General features: G+C 47.8%; 1 protein-coding gene across 2 annotated transcripts; it reads left to right on the forward strand.

Annotated features, from left to right (window-relative positions):
- On the forward strand, positions 1 to 15,588 carry Ppp1r3f (protein phosphatase 1 regulatory subunit 3F). Of its 2 annotated transcripts, none has more exons than XM_076918866.1 (4): positions 1 to 1,054; positions 10,132 to 10,184; positions 10,486 to 10,565; positions 13,644 to 15,588. In XM_076918866.1, the coding sequence occupies exons 1-4, from the start codon at positions 54 to 56 to the stop codon at positions 14,916 to 14,918; spliced, it is 2,409 nt and encodes an 802-aa protein (XP_076774981.1). In that variant the 5' UTR covers positions 1 to 53; the 3' UTR covers positions 14,919 to 15,588. The 2 variants fall into 2 exon arrangements, with proteins under 2 accessions (XP_076774981.1, XP_034341762.1); XM_034485871.2 differs by having other exon boundaries at positions 2 to 1,054; positions 13,647 to 15,588.

Here is a 15,588-nt window from a genome sequence, read left to right on the forward strand (position 1 = left end):
CCGCCGGTCCCACCGCCGGTGCCGTCGGTGCCGCCGCCGCCGCCGCCGCCGATATGGCGCGCACGGCCCCTGTGGAGCCACCGCTGCGGCATCCCGCGCCCCCGTCGCCGGTTGCGGGAGAGCCCCGCGCCTCGGCTGAGGCAGCGGTGGCCCCGCGGAGGGTGCTGTTCGCTGACGAGGCCCTGGGGCTGCCTCTGGCGCAGCTACGCCGCTACCGGCCGTGGGGCGGGCCCGGGGCGGGCAAGATGGCGGCGGCGACCGGGCAAGATGGCGGCGGTGGCGGGGCTGATGAGGACGACGATGGCGAGGATGGGGATGAAGGGGAGGAGGAAGAGGAGGCTTTTCCCGATCCCTCTCCGCTGTGCCCCGTTCCCGCTGGCGGGGGGTTTTACCTGGTGCCCACATTTTCGTTGCCGCCCGCGCCGGGCCGTCTGGAGCGGTTGGGGCGCGTGATGGTGGAGTTGGAGGCGTTGCTGCCGCCTCCTGGAGCGGTTCCCGGGGGTTCCGGGGTGTGGGTGCCTGGGGGGCGCCCGCCAGTGGTGCGCGGGTTGGTGCGCGTGCTGAACCGCTCCTTCGAGAAGGCGGTGCACGTGCGGGCCTCACACGACGGCTGGGCTACCTTCTGCGACCACCCAGCCCGCTATGTCCCACGCAGCCCGCCTGGGGCAGGAGTGGGAGGAACAGGAGCAGGAGATCCCCTCCTGGATCCGGGTCTAGGTCTGGGCCCTGGCCAGATGTCTGCCTCCTCACCCGACGACGGTGGCCGCACTGACCGCTTTGCCTTCCAGCTGCCCTTTGCTGAGGGCGCGGGCGATGGGGCGCGCCTCGACTTCGTGGTGCGCTATGAGACCCCCGAGGGCACTTTCTGGGCCAACAACCATGGCCGCAACTACACTGTCCTGCTCCGGATCGCACCCGCTCCCACACCCACTGATGCCGAAGGGCTGCCCCAGCAGCAGCAGCTGCAGCAGCTGGAGCCACAGCCTGAGTGCCAGGGTCCTGTGGAGGCTGAGGCCAGGCAGCTGAAGAGCTGCATGAAGCCGGTGAGGCGCAGGTAATGTCTGCCAGCGCCACCTCCACCAACACAGGGCTCGATGTAGAATGGAGGACAAGCCTCCCATCCCAGAAGTCCCCCCCCCTCCCCCAGGCCTGCTCTCCAGGACAGGCAGGAGGGTGCATTTGGTCAAAGAGTAGTGGAGTCCAAACGTGCTAGGCACTGTTTTAAATACTGGGTTATCATCCGTTTATTGAGTCCCACTATAAGGCCCTGAACAAGACACCTTCCCTGTCCCCAACCATCCCGCAAGGCTCCTCTGGGAAACAGAATGCAAAAGCAAACAAGCAGATAAGATAAATAGGGCTAAGGTTAGTGCTGAGAGGAAAATACTGTAAGGCTCTGGAGGGAGTGGCTGCTGCAGACGTGTTGAGGGTGAGCTCTTGTGAAGAGTCCCAGACGGTGATAACGAAGAGTTATGGACGAGCGAGTTGGTAGAATTTGGACCAGGTAGGACTCTTTCTGAGGAGGTGGCATTTAAACTTGAGTCCAGAGTGGTACGGAGCAGTGGTGTACATACATGGAAGGAGGTAGTGGGAACAGCAGATTCAGAGGTCCTGAGGTGGCTATGAGTTTCGTATGAATGTCAGCCAGTGTGCTGGAGTGGAGAGAACATGCGCTGCGATGGTGTGGACTAAGGCTCTCCCGGTGTGGGGAGTCGAATCTGATTCCTATCTGCGACAGCAGGAAGCCAGAGTTACAGAGTAGAGACACTGGTTGAGGAAGTGGTGGTACTTGGCTTTTTAGTTTCAACCATTTCTGGCTTTGAAGTCTGTACACTTTTTTTTACTGTTCTCTGGTAGTCTGAGGCCTCCTGTGGAGTTTAGGGAGTGAGGCTATATTAAAATCTTAGCCTTGGCAGAGGCGGGAACTGATGAGAATTGAACTCGAAGCTCACCTCTCTCTCTCTCTCTCTTTCTCTCTCTTGCACACCTCTTATAAACTGACTGATATAATGCTTTTCTAGGTCTTTACCAGGGCTCTAAGTTTGTCAAGGGCAACAGCCAGGCCCGGTGCTCAGGATCAGTGAGATTCCCTATGCAATGCATACATTTTTCTGCTCCTAGGAGAAATGGGAATGGGAGGTTGCTCTTTTGGCCCTTGGAAGCTGCATGATGAAGCAGGGTGCTGTGGGACTTGCTGGTTGTGGTAAGGGCTTAGGCTGTGAGTGGTTCGGAAAGGTTTAGCTCTTAGTGGATGGACCTTGAAGCAGTAAGAACTTGGATTCCTGCCATTAGGTTACCTGGATTCAGACCCTAAGCCTGCCACTTTCTAGTGTGACCATATCCAGTTCTTAACTGTGTTGTGCCATAAATAACTACCCTCATCTGTAAAACAGGTAATTATGGCATGTTCCGCACAGGATGAGTAGAAGCACTCAGGTTGAGCCTAGTTCAAAGTGGTGCCAAAGTGATGTTAGCATTAATGCTTAGATGCTCACATGCAGTCCATGTAGTCCTTTCCCAAGCTCAGCTTTGTTGTGTGGTCTTGTCACAGTTTTCTCAGTTGTCAGAGAGGAATGGCTTTCCCATTGTGTGGTTGAATTGGATGTAGCACCCGTAGGCAAAGTAACTGAGGCATAATTGTAGCTGTAAAAGGTCTGGTGGTCAGCATTTCCTGATCTCTGGTAGGGACGGTCTCCTCCTGAGGCCAGCTGCATGTGCTGTTGATTGTAGGCGCTATATTGAGTCCTAGTTAATGGGAATTGGGGAGCTTGGAGAGGTGCTCCCGATTGCTCAGAGTCACTCAGCTAGTAAATAGCTAGGCCAGGGAGGAAATGTTAGCGACACTAGTTTAAAAACAAATTCCGAATTTCACTGTTGGTGCTCTTAGCTCTTCGCTTTTCCCCTTGTACCTGTTATGTGTGCTTCATGTTTTATTGAGATATACAGAAGCGGACTGTACTGACCCCGAGTGCATGGCTCAGAAGATTGACACATATGTATGCACTGGTGTAGCCAACACCCAGTTCCAGTGCCCCCAGAATCGCCTGCATTTCAATCACTTCTCATCCCATCAGCAGCTGTGGGAGCCCTTTCTGTAAGATAGGACAGTTGGGTACTGAAGTTTGGTCATTTTCAAGAATGCGAAAGGAAGGGAACAGACAAATCAAAACCTTGCCGTGCCAAGGTGGGTGGAGAGGGTGTTTTTCTTTTAAAATACATGGGTGGTTTTAAGGAGAAATTGAAGTAGTTCATTTAGACAATTGTTTTGGTAGCTGGCCCCATGTTTGTGGTTCCCAACGTGACTTGAGATGTTATTTTAAGTGGGCAGATGGCTTTTTGATAGCTTCTTTATCTTTTGATCTCAGCTCTTGCAAAGGGGAGGCTGGTGTGCACTGCTAGATCAGCGAGAAGGTTTGCTTTGTAGGTCGGTGGCTTTCCTAGCAAATACATTTCAACTTATTATTGTTTTAAGGCCCATGTGCTGCTGCTGATTTGAAGTGCTGTTGAAGAACAGCTACCCCCTGTGATCTAGCCCTCTGGGGAAATGGCGGTGGACCTCAGGGGATACCCTTTTCTTATCTGTGGGAGGCCTGCTATAGAGGGCTTCAGAAATGGTGGCCGCAGGCCCACTGTGCAGCTGGCGCTTGTCAGGTGGGGTCAGAAGGGATGATTGGCAGTCATGAGGATGTAGTCCAGAGGCTCAAATGGCTGCTTTTCCTGGGTTGCAGGACCAGGTTTTTAGTACCCAATAGGTTTAGAGATAATCCATCAGCAGCATTTTTGGTAGGGCCTGTTTTGTGCTGAGCACAGTGCTAGGAATAAGCAGAGGAGAAGATACAGACTGGTTCTAAGACTCCAAGGGCTTGTGGTAGAGCCAGGTGGCAAGGCTTATGTGAGTGAGACCTTACCAAGTGACACGTGGAAGAGTCCCTTTTCCTCGCTGGGCACTTTGCTGATTATTTTTGTATAGTCTCATTTGTTCTCAACAGTGGTTTCTGTGAGTTAGATTACTTTAAATCCCCCTCTTCTGGGTGAGTGCAGAGGCTTTGTGTCCTCGGTGCTTGGACTGATATGGGAAGGAGTCCTGGTGTGTCTTGGCTTTATACTGTGAGAAGGTATCCTATTCCTCTTAAAAATAAAGATCAACAGAAATCTGGCTGGCCCTTAAACACCCTCACTGGTGCCTGCTTTGGCTTCTGCTAGCGTCTAGTCTGGCTTTATGCATCTAGTCTGGCTCATCTAGTCTGGCTTTATGTTGGTTTCTGCTCCCGAGCTCTTGTTGCCACATCTCTTCTGTTACTCCTGCTTTGGGGTTGTTGCTCATACTGTTTGCTTCACCAAGAATTGTGTTTCCTGTACTCTTCAGATTCTCCTCTTGGAGACTCCTCGGTTCTAAGAGGGTATCCTCGGGGAAGTTTGTACGGCCTAGTCTCTTTAAGTCCCCAGTTTTATTCATAGCACTGATTAGCACATCAAGAAATGCCACATAGATGTTGGCATAAATCAAGAAATGTTGGAAAATGCCACATAGGCTAGCATGTGAGCCTTACCCCAAGTTAAGGGCCATCTTCCATCCTGCCCCATTGTCCTGTGTGTCCTTTGATCCACCCTTGGCTCCTCTTTCATGGGATCCTTTTAAGTGTTCTTTACCTTTAGACTTTGCCTTTTGCTTCTTCAAACAATAGAAATCATAAGAAAGGAATGCTTACCCTTTAGAGCCCCCACATCTGACCATCAGCACCCCTCACATTGTAGGTGTGTGTGTGGGGTCCTTTGTTCCCACTTGAGGCCAGTCCCTGTTCTTTGCTCTAGAGCTTCATTTCCTGCCATTTGCTCCAGAGTCAGAGACTCTAAGCCCCATTTGTCAGGCTTTTTCCCTGTTCCTCTCACCTGATCCTTTCTGTTGACCTAGCCTCAGGCCAGGGCTTCTGTCTTTAATTGCTGAGCCACCTTGCCCTTTGCTTCTGGTTAGTCCCCTCACCTGAAGAGTCAACAGCATTTGCTTTGTATGCAGTTTTATTAGTCTCTGGCTTTGGCCAAACTGAGACATTCGAGGCTTTCTTCTTGAAATGGCTAACTGCTCCTATTTAGGTCCCCTCTCGCTTTAGGACCACACTCTACTTGCATTCTTCAAAATCTCTGGCCCGTTCTCCTTGTTCTTTCAGCCTCAATTACTAAACTCAGTGTCTCTGCTTGACTGAGTCCTTAGTTTTCTCAAACTTGACTGTCTCCCACACAGTGTTCCCAACCACCCTCAGATTCCATAGCCATGCATGCCCCACACTTGTTTTCTAAGCATCCTTAAGCCCTTGCAGATTCTAGTCTGTGCCAGGGCCTAGTGTTCTAGCATGTTCCTTCCTTTTTTGAAGGCACTGGCTTCTGTCTGTAGTAAGACCTTTATTAGGGGATTATTGGGTGACTGCAATGTTAGACTGTAAGCTCCGTGAGGGGTAGGGACATGTTCTGCATTGGTGACCACTGTATTTTCAAAGGCCTGCCTTAGTGCATGGCACTTAGTAGGTGCTCAATAAATATTTGTTGAAATAATGAGTTTGAGTATTTTTTCAAATGTCTCCACATCAAATTCTAAATTTCATTGTTGGGTTTGCTCACCAGTGTGTCTCCTGTCACTATCCCTGATGCACAGGTTTTAGGTATACCTGTAACTGAATGGGTAGCTAAGTTGGCGACCTTATAGAAACAAGAACAATAGAGTTGAACCGGGGTGGGTTGGGGATCATCTAAGTGGTCTGGAGAGAAGATTTCATGAGAAAGTGTCCCTTTGTTCTACAGAGAACTGCTGGGCCATCATGGTTAAGGTTGTGGGCTGGAGGCTGCACACCTAAGTGGCAGAGCAGGGATCTGAGCCTCTGTAGTTCTGTTAGTGCTCCAGTTCAGAACTGCGGCACTAGGCTGTCAGATGGGTCCTACCTCTGGGAATGGCTGGACAAATTGCTTCCTTTTTCAGAGCCCCAGTGTCATTCTGAAAGAATTCATTTTAAGCACTTTCTTTGTGCTTTGCATGTTTCCTCAGTCCATTTAAAACTCACTGAAGTATTACTATCATTTCTTCCTTATAAATGAGACCAGGGCCCAGGATGTGAGGTAATTTGTCCCAGGTCACACAGCTGGTATGTGGGAGAGCTGAGACTATTCAACATTGCATTTTCTGGCCATTTATTGAGATGCAAAATCAGTTTGATAGCTTCCAACAAACATTGAAAAATGGTATAGGAACTAGCACAGCACATTTTGACATGCAGTAGAGGTAAGTATTACTTTGAAGTGCAAGTGTTTCAGTTCTCTTTGTGTCTGTGTCTGTATTTACTCATGTGAATGTGCTGGCTTATGAGGTAAAATGGTTTTCTCACCCTGGCTGTGGCCATAGGATTGTCAGTGAGATGAAGCTTGAGGCATGGGAAGCTGCCCCACAGTGCACAAGTCCTAGAGTTGAGGCTGACACTGGGAGAAGGCAGGACAGAGCCCTGTATACCTTGATTTCACAGCCTCCTCCCCCCTCCAAAGCACATGACTTAAGGTGACCAGAATTCCACGTATCTTGAAGCAACTTTTGGAAGCCACGCCCCTCTCCTCCCCCTTCTCCAGACAGCATCATCAGATTGTCTCCATGGGAGCTGGACTGTGCGTGTTTCCCTTTGGGGTTCAGCACATGACCCACTTTGGGCAAGCACATTTCTTTGAAACTTGGCATGCTGGGAGTGCTCACGTAGGACCGAGATGATGATGGTGGCGGTGGTATTACTGACTCTACTTTGCATTTCTCTTAGGCACTTATTAGCCCTTGTTTGTTTATTCATTCTTGAGCCCTGCTAACTCATCTTTCTGTTCTATCTTGGCTGGCCTGGGCTGGGGTTGTTACCACCCCTTTCTGAAGTCTTATCCCCTGGTCTCCAGGTACTGTCTGAAGTCAAGTAGCTGTTGAGTTTCTTTATGACAGGAAGAATTTTTACACCCAGTAGAGTGGTCCCTTCTAGGTAAGATGGGCTGGACTCATTCACAAGTACTCAAGGCATGCCAACACATTCCCAGCACTGTGTGTCCTGGCCCACTGTGTGTTCATTGGCCCTGAGAGATGCCGCATGGCGTTTGTGGGACAGGTGCCAAAAGAGCAGGTTTTGTTCTTGAAAATTAACAGGCACACCGTATGTACAGTTTTGTTCTTAATTTCCTTCCATTTTTCTAAGAACTGTTACTGATCGGTGAGTCTGTACACTTAGACTCTCTTTCCTTATTTTGATTGCAGTTGCAGCGCCTTCCAAAACTTTACTGTAAAAGACAGTTCAAAGGTTTTTTTTCTCTCTGTTTCTCTTTCTGTGTCTCTGTCTCTCTGTCACTCTCTGTCTCTCTGTCTCTCTCTCTCTCTCAGACACACACACACCCCTCTGCCTACTGTTTGAAGCACTGTCTCAAAGTGGGGACATTTTGGGATGTTATCAGTATGCAGTGTAGTTAGTGGGGATAGAGACATCTCCTTATATCTTACTTTCTACATTTGGAAGATGGAAAGGTTGCTGTTTTGAAGGATACATGTAATGTTTTTAAATGACTTTGATGTAGTAACAAAAAGGCCCACGATGGAGGAGATGAGCAACAGTCTCCCCTGCTCCCCCCCCACCACCCCCACCCCACCCCCCGCTTTTCTTTCCAACTCTTAGAGCTTGGGAAGACACGCTGTGTGCTTCTGCTGACTTTGTGGATCTTGAGTTGGGCTGCTCTTTGGATGGCTTCAGCTGTGGGAGGGGTGTGGCAACTGAAGCCCAGTTTTGGAATGTATTTCTCTGCATCTGATTAGAAGTCTCCTTTCCTGCTTGGGGCTGCTGCCTTAGTTCTCTTCACTAGCATCTATGACTTACCAGAAGCTTGGTTGTCGTACATGTCAGGGTTGAGCCAGATTACAGACAAGCTTGGATAGGCCTGTCTCCAGGAGGAAGAGCTAGCCTTCTGTCCAGTTGGGAGTGTTCTTGAAAACTAAAGATTTTTTTTTTTTATTCTTTTAGTTTTATTTTAGAAGATCCTAATAAAGTAGGTTTTTTTTTTTTTTTTTTTTTTTTTTGTCTTGATTTTCAAGACAGGGTTTCACTGTGTAACCTTGGCTGTCCCTGGAACTCTTTCTGTAGATCAGGCTGGCCCTGACTTCACAGAGATCTGACTGCCTCTGCCTTTCATGTGCTGGGATTAAAGGTGTGTGTCACCACTGCCCAGTTTTAATAAGACAATTAAAAAAAATAACCAAAACAAAGGATGTTATCTCTGCTAGGTGAAAGTCATAACGAGCTGTAGTTTCAAAGGTCTGGATTTTAGACCCACTGAAGAGACCGGGTTAGATTTAAGGTAATTTTTCCTGAATCTTCTTTTCTTATCTGTGTTGTTCGAAGATGCTGGCTTGGCTCCTAGAGTCACCTGCCCCAGGCTCTGTAATATTCAGACTGAAAGACCTCTGGTGGGATTTGTGAGCCCTAGACTACAGAGGAAGACAGAGTGCCTTCCAAAGATTCCAGACTCTAGGTCCTTATATACAGTTTAAGTTTCTTCCTCCAAAGTGCTGATCAAAGGTTCTTGTAGCTACTTTGGTAGTGGTCTAGCCACATGTACCGTGGAACTGTACACATAGCAAATACGAGAGTAGAGAGCAGGTGAAAAGCCTTCCTGAAAGACAGGGAGGGGACATACATATGTGTCTGTTATTGGTTCTTCCCTCTCTTTCTAGATAGGGCTGGAGATTGAGTTGGGTACAGTCACATAGACTCTTATCTAAACAGCATCAGCTTGTTGGTTAAAAATCTGGGTTTTGATCCTGTCTGCATAATCTTGAGTCATTTCCTTAGCCTCTGCTTCATCATCCATAAGATGGCAATAGTGGAACTGGCCCCGATTCAAAGGATTTAGAAATACCTCCCTTGCAGTCACCACGAGGATTAAATCAGTACATGTGAGACGTATAGACCATTGGTTAACACCACAGTACTGTGCACAGGCCTGCTAGCAGCATTCTGTTTCTATGATGGTGATTCTGATTAGGTCTTTTCTCAAAGTTACAACTTTTTTTTTTTTTTAAAAGAAGTGTCAACAGTGTCCTGTCACCTCTTAGGAAGAAAAAATTGTGATTGTTTCAGTTTCCCTCAGGTCTCTGAACCTGTAATCATTGCTTTCTCCCTCTGCCTCATTTGTGAACAATTGATACTTACTAGTAAGAATAAAAAAAAGTGATCACATGATAAAGTCTGGCTCCTGGTAGGATCTGGCCGAAGTACTTGGCTTTTATCATTCAGGGATCTAACTTGGCTGGCAGAGGAACAGTTGGACCAATAGATTTCTCCCATTGATTTAGTTACTGCACTGTTCCAGGCCAGATAGCTGGCTTTCGATCGTTATTCCTCTTGACTTCCCTATATGCTCTATGTTGCCTGCAAGGAGGTGATGGATTCTGGCAAGCTGGTATAGGGACCAAGGAAGTGTGGAGTAGAAGACACAGGCCGTTCTGACTCCCTTCTGGATCTCCATTTGCCTTCTCTCCTCCCTCTGCTGCTTCCTGTGTCTCTCAGTCTTTTCTGTCCACCCTTCTCAAAAAAAAAAAAAAAAAAAAAAAAGGCTTCTGTGATAACCAGGAACAAAGCCTAAATAAGTGATCCAAAAGTGCCTGTTGATATTTGGTTTGTAACTATAAAATAAAGGAAAGAAGCTAGCTACTCAGTAGGACGAGAATGGCCATTTGATAGAAGCACAAAGCAGCCGTTATCTCAATGTTTGCAAAAGTCTATAATGATGTTTCTTACTGTTTAATGGACAAAGCCAGCTGTGAAAGTATGTTTGCAGAATCTAAATGGTTTCAGGGAATGTCTGGAATGAAATTTTCCAGAAGTAACTGTTGTTGCCTCTGGCTCATCTGTGATTGTTTTCTTTCCTGAATCCTTACGTTTTTCTGTGTTTTGTAAAATCTCTACCATGATTGCGTAGGGCTCTTATGACCCAAGGACTGAAAAGCAGGGAAAGAGGAAATAGCAGCTGTCAGGTGAAGATGGGTCATCACAGAGGCCCCGAAGGTATCTCTGTGGGTGGTGGAACTGACCTCTCAGGATGTCATATTTATGTGCTGTCTTGTCTGCCTCACAGGCCACTTGAGGAAGAGCCGAAGATGCGGAGCGCAGATGATAATACCCTAGCAGGTAAGCATCGGGCTAGCTTGGAGAGTTCTAGCCTTTTTGATACTTTGTTTTTCATAGTGCCGGGGCTCAATGTGTGCTAGGCAAATGCTCTGCTACTGGGCTATGTCTCCTAACCTTTCTCCTGGCCTTTTACCACTTCTTTCTTCCTTGTTTCTATCTAAAAAAGAAAAAGGTCACCTCTTCCTTAGACTGTCACAAAAAGCTTCCCATGTGAACTTCCAGTTAATGTCAGAGAGAAGCAGAATTAGGGTGCTTCTATACCTGTCTTGCTTCAACATTGCCTTTCTCTTCTCTCTCGCAGAACATCCTGATGTTCGAGAGTCACTGGGTCCCCTGTTGGCCCCTACCCCTCTCCGTCCATGGCCCCAGATGACACTTCAGGTGAGCAGGCCCTTGTAACCTTGGCGTGAGCAGCCAGATAGGAGCTCACAGCAAGACCACAATTGGACCTACTTTTGCCTATCCTAGAAGTGGGGGTGGAGGTGGGGAGTGATATCACAAAAACCAGAATTTGATGGGGGTAAGGGAAGGATGAAATTATTCACTTGGGTTTAACAGTTAATTAGTAAACATTTAGGCAAGGCTTGTCATGTGTGATGGACACTGGAAACTCAACCCAAATGACATCTGTATGGGGATTACATGATAGGGTAGAGACATATTGTAATAATGGTTTAAATGTGAGGTATTTGAGCTGAAGATGAATGCTTAGGTAAAATGGAGGGAAGGAGGGAGAGAGGAAGGGAAGAAAGGAGAGAGAGAGAAGAATGGAGGGAGGGGCCTGAGAAGTAAGGCTTGAGAGAAGAGCATTCCAGGCAAGTGGCAAGTCCCTAAGGCAGGGCCTCAGCTACCGTCTGTTAGAAACAAGACTCCTGTGACAGGAGCAGGAGCAAGTGAAGTGAGGCAGGAAGTAGAGAGGGGGGTTGGGAGCCGAGGTCAGGAAAGTGGCAGGGGACAGATGGGGTGGGGCCATGGGACTGAAGGTGAGGACCTAGGCATTGTCACTCTTAGTGAGGAGTCAAGGGACAGAAGGGCATGAGCAGAAGAGGAATGTGCTTGCTGTGGGACACTGTTGGAGGAGGGTGGGACAGGGGCACCAGGGAGGAGAAAGCTGGTGAACCATGATGCTGTCAGCAGGGGAGGAGGAGACATTTAAAATGGCTGTGCTTTAATGTTATTCTGTCTATAAACATTTTAAAGTAAACATATATATATATAAGAGAGACTAGAATAATGAACCCACATTAGCCAGCTTCAATACATATTGGCCTGTGTCAATTCCTACTTACAGTGTACCCCGTTCCCTTCCCATTTCCTATGGAATTATTGTGGAAAAAAGAGAGCTGGACACTGTTTAAGTGATGAATGTTATAGTTTGTTTCTTAGAAAAATAATCCTAGAAGAAAACAAAACAAAACCACCAATGATTTATCATAATCATAGCTCCAAAAATTAACAGTATTCCTTCATATCATCAAATGATTAGATTAGTGATACAATTTTTTATAACTATTCCCAGGACCCAGACAAGGTGATTCGTTGTATTTCTTTTTCCTTTCCCTTCCTTCCTCCCTCCCTTCCTTCCTTTTTTCTTTTCTTTTTTTATTTTTTCGTCCTTTGGTTTTTTTTGAGACAGGGTTTCTCTGTGCAGCCCTGGCTGTCCTGGAACTCACTCTGTAGACCAGGCTGGCCTCGAACTCAGAGATGTGACCTGCCTCTGCCTCCCAAGTGCTGGGATTAAAGGCGTGCGCCACTCGGTAGACTGATCCATTGTATCTCATCAATATGTCTTTTTACTTTTTAATAGTCTTTCAGTTTCTTCATTGCAGTTGGTTTACTAAACCCTGTTTGTCTACAGTTCGATAAAGTCTGAGTTTGGCTGATTGGCTTCAGGTTGAAATACATTTCTTACTCTATTAAAATAGTTTAAATTATATTTATTGATTGTCTGTGTATCTGGTATAGGTACACATCATGGTGTGTGCGCGCGGGTGCGTGTGCATGTGTGTGTTGAGGTCAAAGGACAGCTTGTGGGAGTTAGTTCTCTCCTTCTGTTGTGTAGGTGCTGGGCGTCACACCCAAGCCGTGAGGCTTGGTCACAAGGGCCTTTCTAACTGAGCCGTCCCCCTGCTGCTTCCTCTACTTCCATTCATTCATTAATCTTATTTACTTTAGTGTTTTACTAAATTAAATTTACTAAACCATTAAGTTTGCTAAATATATTTATTAAATGTTCCGTCTATCATTATAAAATTGACTTAAACAGAACTAATTCCATTAAGTTCTATTAAATTCTAGATTAAATTCTAGGCTGGACAGAGAGAGAGAGAGAGAGAGGGAGGGAGGGAGGGAGGGAGGGAGGGAGAGAGAGAGAGAGAGAGAGAGAGAGAGAGAGAGAGAGAGAGAGAGAGAATGAGAATCTAGTTTGTACAGAAAAGTGGTGTAAATATTTAACTCCCTTCTGATTTGTCCATTTGCATTAAAATGCTGTCTTCTCTACAGGTCATCAGAAGGGCTTTGGGTTCAGTGTGTCACTCAGAATCCAAACATAATAGTTGACTTTGAATCCACTGTATTTGTTTATTTTGATGCTTGCATAGAACTATCTCTCTGTAGCCAGGTGGAGTTTTTTTTTCCCTCTTATTGTCTCCTTTTACTTACTAACACTCCCCATTACTCTGTGAGCCTGTTCTCATATCTTGCTATGACAGTATATCATGGCCTTGTACTTTGCCTGCTCTAAAACTGGAGAAAGCTATTTCATTAAGAAACCTTGGTTCCTTTCAGTGGAGAATCATGTCTAGAGACTAAGATAGGGGCTCAATGTGAGTGTTGCTATGAGATTGAGCACTGTTTTAAAAGGCAGTTAAGAAGTAAAATTACCATTTTATTATGTTTATTTGTGTGCGCGTGCATGTGTGTATGTGTGTGGTGTGCGTGTGTGCTATGTGTGTCTGTGTGTGCATGTGCGCATGTGTGTGTACATGCGTGTGTGTGTGTGTGTGTGTGTGTGTGTGTGTGTGTGTGTGTGTGTAGGTCAAACTATAGCTTGTAGGAATTGGCTTTTTCCTTTCCAACACGTGTATGGGTCCTGAGGATGAAACTCAGATCATCAGGTTTGGCAGCAAGTGCCTGTTATCCTCTGAACCATCCTGCCAGCCCAGAACTCAATATTTTAAAAAGAGAATTCATTTTTTACTGACAGTCATCCACTGAGTGCTGATGCCCAGTGAATCACCTGCAAAAAGAAATCACTCAGGACTTGCTTGAGCTTTGCTCTTTGCATATACAAGACCAAGTCTTTGGTGGTGAGAGAATTACATGGGGTTCTTGAACATATTTTTGCTGAGAAAACTCTAGGGAATGGCCGTGGGCTGTACCAGTTCTTACTATGTCTTCTTGTCTACCCCTCCTTCTGCTTTATTCCATTCTCTCTGTCTCCCATCCACATAATGGAAGCAGGTGTCCGAAGTTACGTTGACCAGCCACCCTCAAGAAGAAGGCGATATCCCCAGAAGCAACCCACCTGTGGCTTTTACAGAGGTCCTCCAGGCACCAGCCCTCAGGATTCTCCCATCAACTCGTGGCCTGGGTGGCCCCCCAAGGGACCAGGCCTCAGGGCCAGATGCAAGTGATAGAGCTGCTGGCTCCTTCCTGGAACCCACTCAGCAGCAGATGGAGGCTTCGTGGGAAAGTGGAGGGGGTCGAAAGGCCCCCATGGTAGGGGCCATGGCAGATGAGCCCGCCAGGGGTCTGGAGATCGTGAGCGGCTTGGATGAGTTGCTTGGTGAAGACACCATCGACCAGGAATTGGAGCAGCTCTACCTGTCACACCTGAGCCGCTTGCGAGCTGTGGCAGCAGGGAGTGCTGGGGAAGGCTTTACAGATGGCAGCACTTCCCCCAGTCATCCCCTGGGCATACTCACAGACCGTGACCTGATCTTGAAGTGGCCTGGCCCCGAGAGGGCCCTGAACAGTGCCCTGGCGGAGGAGATCACGCTGCACTATGCGCGCCTAGGGTGTGGCGTGGAGCTCATCAAGGACACTGAAGACCCGGATGATGAGGGGGAGGGTGAAGAGGGACTCTCCATCACTCCTTCTAGCCCTGAAGGGGACAGCCCTAAGGAATCACCTCCAGAAATCCTCTCTGGAGCCCGCTCTGTGATAGCTACTATGGGAGATGTGTGGGTTCCATGGGCTGAGCGCTCTAGATGTGACAGCCCAGTGGTTCTGGGAACACAGGGTCAGTTTACTGAGAATCCAGAGAAAGGGATGGGCAAGGACACCAACTCTTTGCACATGAATAGGGTAATAGTTGGGGTGACCAAGTCCCCTGGGGAGGCTGGGACAGAAAGCCAGATGGAGGTCCTTACTGAGCGGGAAAGCAGCCTGATACCTATTTCTGAGAAAGAGCTGCCTGTCCCAGTTCAGCAAGAGCAGAGTCCTGCCTTCCGTGGTCCCACGGGGACTGAAGTCTGTCTGTCTAGTGTAGCCAAGCCTCCGGTGAACTCCCAGAATGAAGAGGGTCGAAGCCTGAATCTTGAGTTCCCAAACAGGTCTCCCATGCCAGTAGCCCCTGCAGAATGTGCTTGTGGGTTGGCTCCTCAGCTTCAGGGGCCCTTGACCCAAACTTTGGGTGTCCTGGCTGGGCTAGTTATGGTCCCTGTGGCTTTGAACAGTGGTATGTCCCTTCTGGTGCTTGTGCTGTGCCTCTTTCTGGCCTGGTTCTCGTAGGGGCTGCCTGTAGGGTTAGCAACAGCAGGTTTCCTCCTCTCTGGGATCTGGAGATTTACAGTCCCTCTGTCACCCCAGAGTGTTAGATGAGACCCAGGGCCTGTGTACTGAGGGACTTTGATTTTGAGAGTGCTTGACTGGAGAGAAGACTTCCCGTCTCTGAGCTCTCCAGTCCGCACCAGGCTTCCCGAAGTAGTACTTGTGGAGTGGAACACAATGGTGGACGGTGTGAGAAATTTTAGAATGGAACCAGGCATGCCCCCCACCCACCCACCCACCTGCCCAACCCCAAGCCTGTATTTATTTTTGTATAATTCTCTGGATGAGGGAGAGTGGTCATGAGCTGGTCTTGGGGCACAATTACCCAGAGATATATTTATTAACAACCAACCTGTGCAACCTGCTGGAGCTTTATTTTTAATTTAATTTATATAGAGTACATATTATTATATGCCACAATAGAGCTCTATGAGAAATAATGTGTCTTGCTGTGCTGGTCTCCTGTTTGGGACTGAGTGTACAGGGTGGTCACATTCTGGGGAATGGCCATGGTCCGTGCTGGGAGAGGAGATGGCCATGGCCATGTCTATTGCTGCCTCCTCAATGTGTCCTTGAGGATCTGTATCTCTTTGCCTTGTGGTCCTAATATATGTGGTCCTTTGGTCGTGCA

This window comes from Arvicanthis niloticus, chromosome X (assembly GCF_011762505.2).
Source record: "Arvicanthis niloticus isolate mArvNil1 chromosome X, mArvNil1.pat.X, whole genome shotgun sequence".
NCBI lineage: Eukaryota > Metazoa > Chordata > Mammalia > Rodentia > Muridae > Arvicanthis > Arvicanthis niloticus.

Coding starts and splice junctions, on each gene's coding strand:
- Ppp1r3f (XM_076918866.1), top strand. CDS start 54: ATGGCGCGCACGGCCCCTGTGGAGCCACCGCTGCGGCATCCCGCGCCC. Junction 10,185..10,485: donor AGATGATAATACCCTAGCAG/GTAAGCATCGGG, acceptor TCTCTCTCGCAG/AACATCCTGATGTTCGAGAG. Junction 10,566..13,643: donor GGCCCCAGATGACACTTCAG/GTGAGCAGGCCC, acceptor ACATAATGGAAG/CAGGTGTCCGAAGTTACGTT.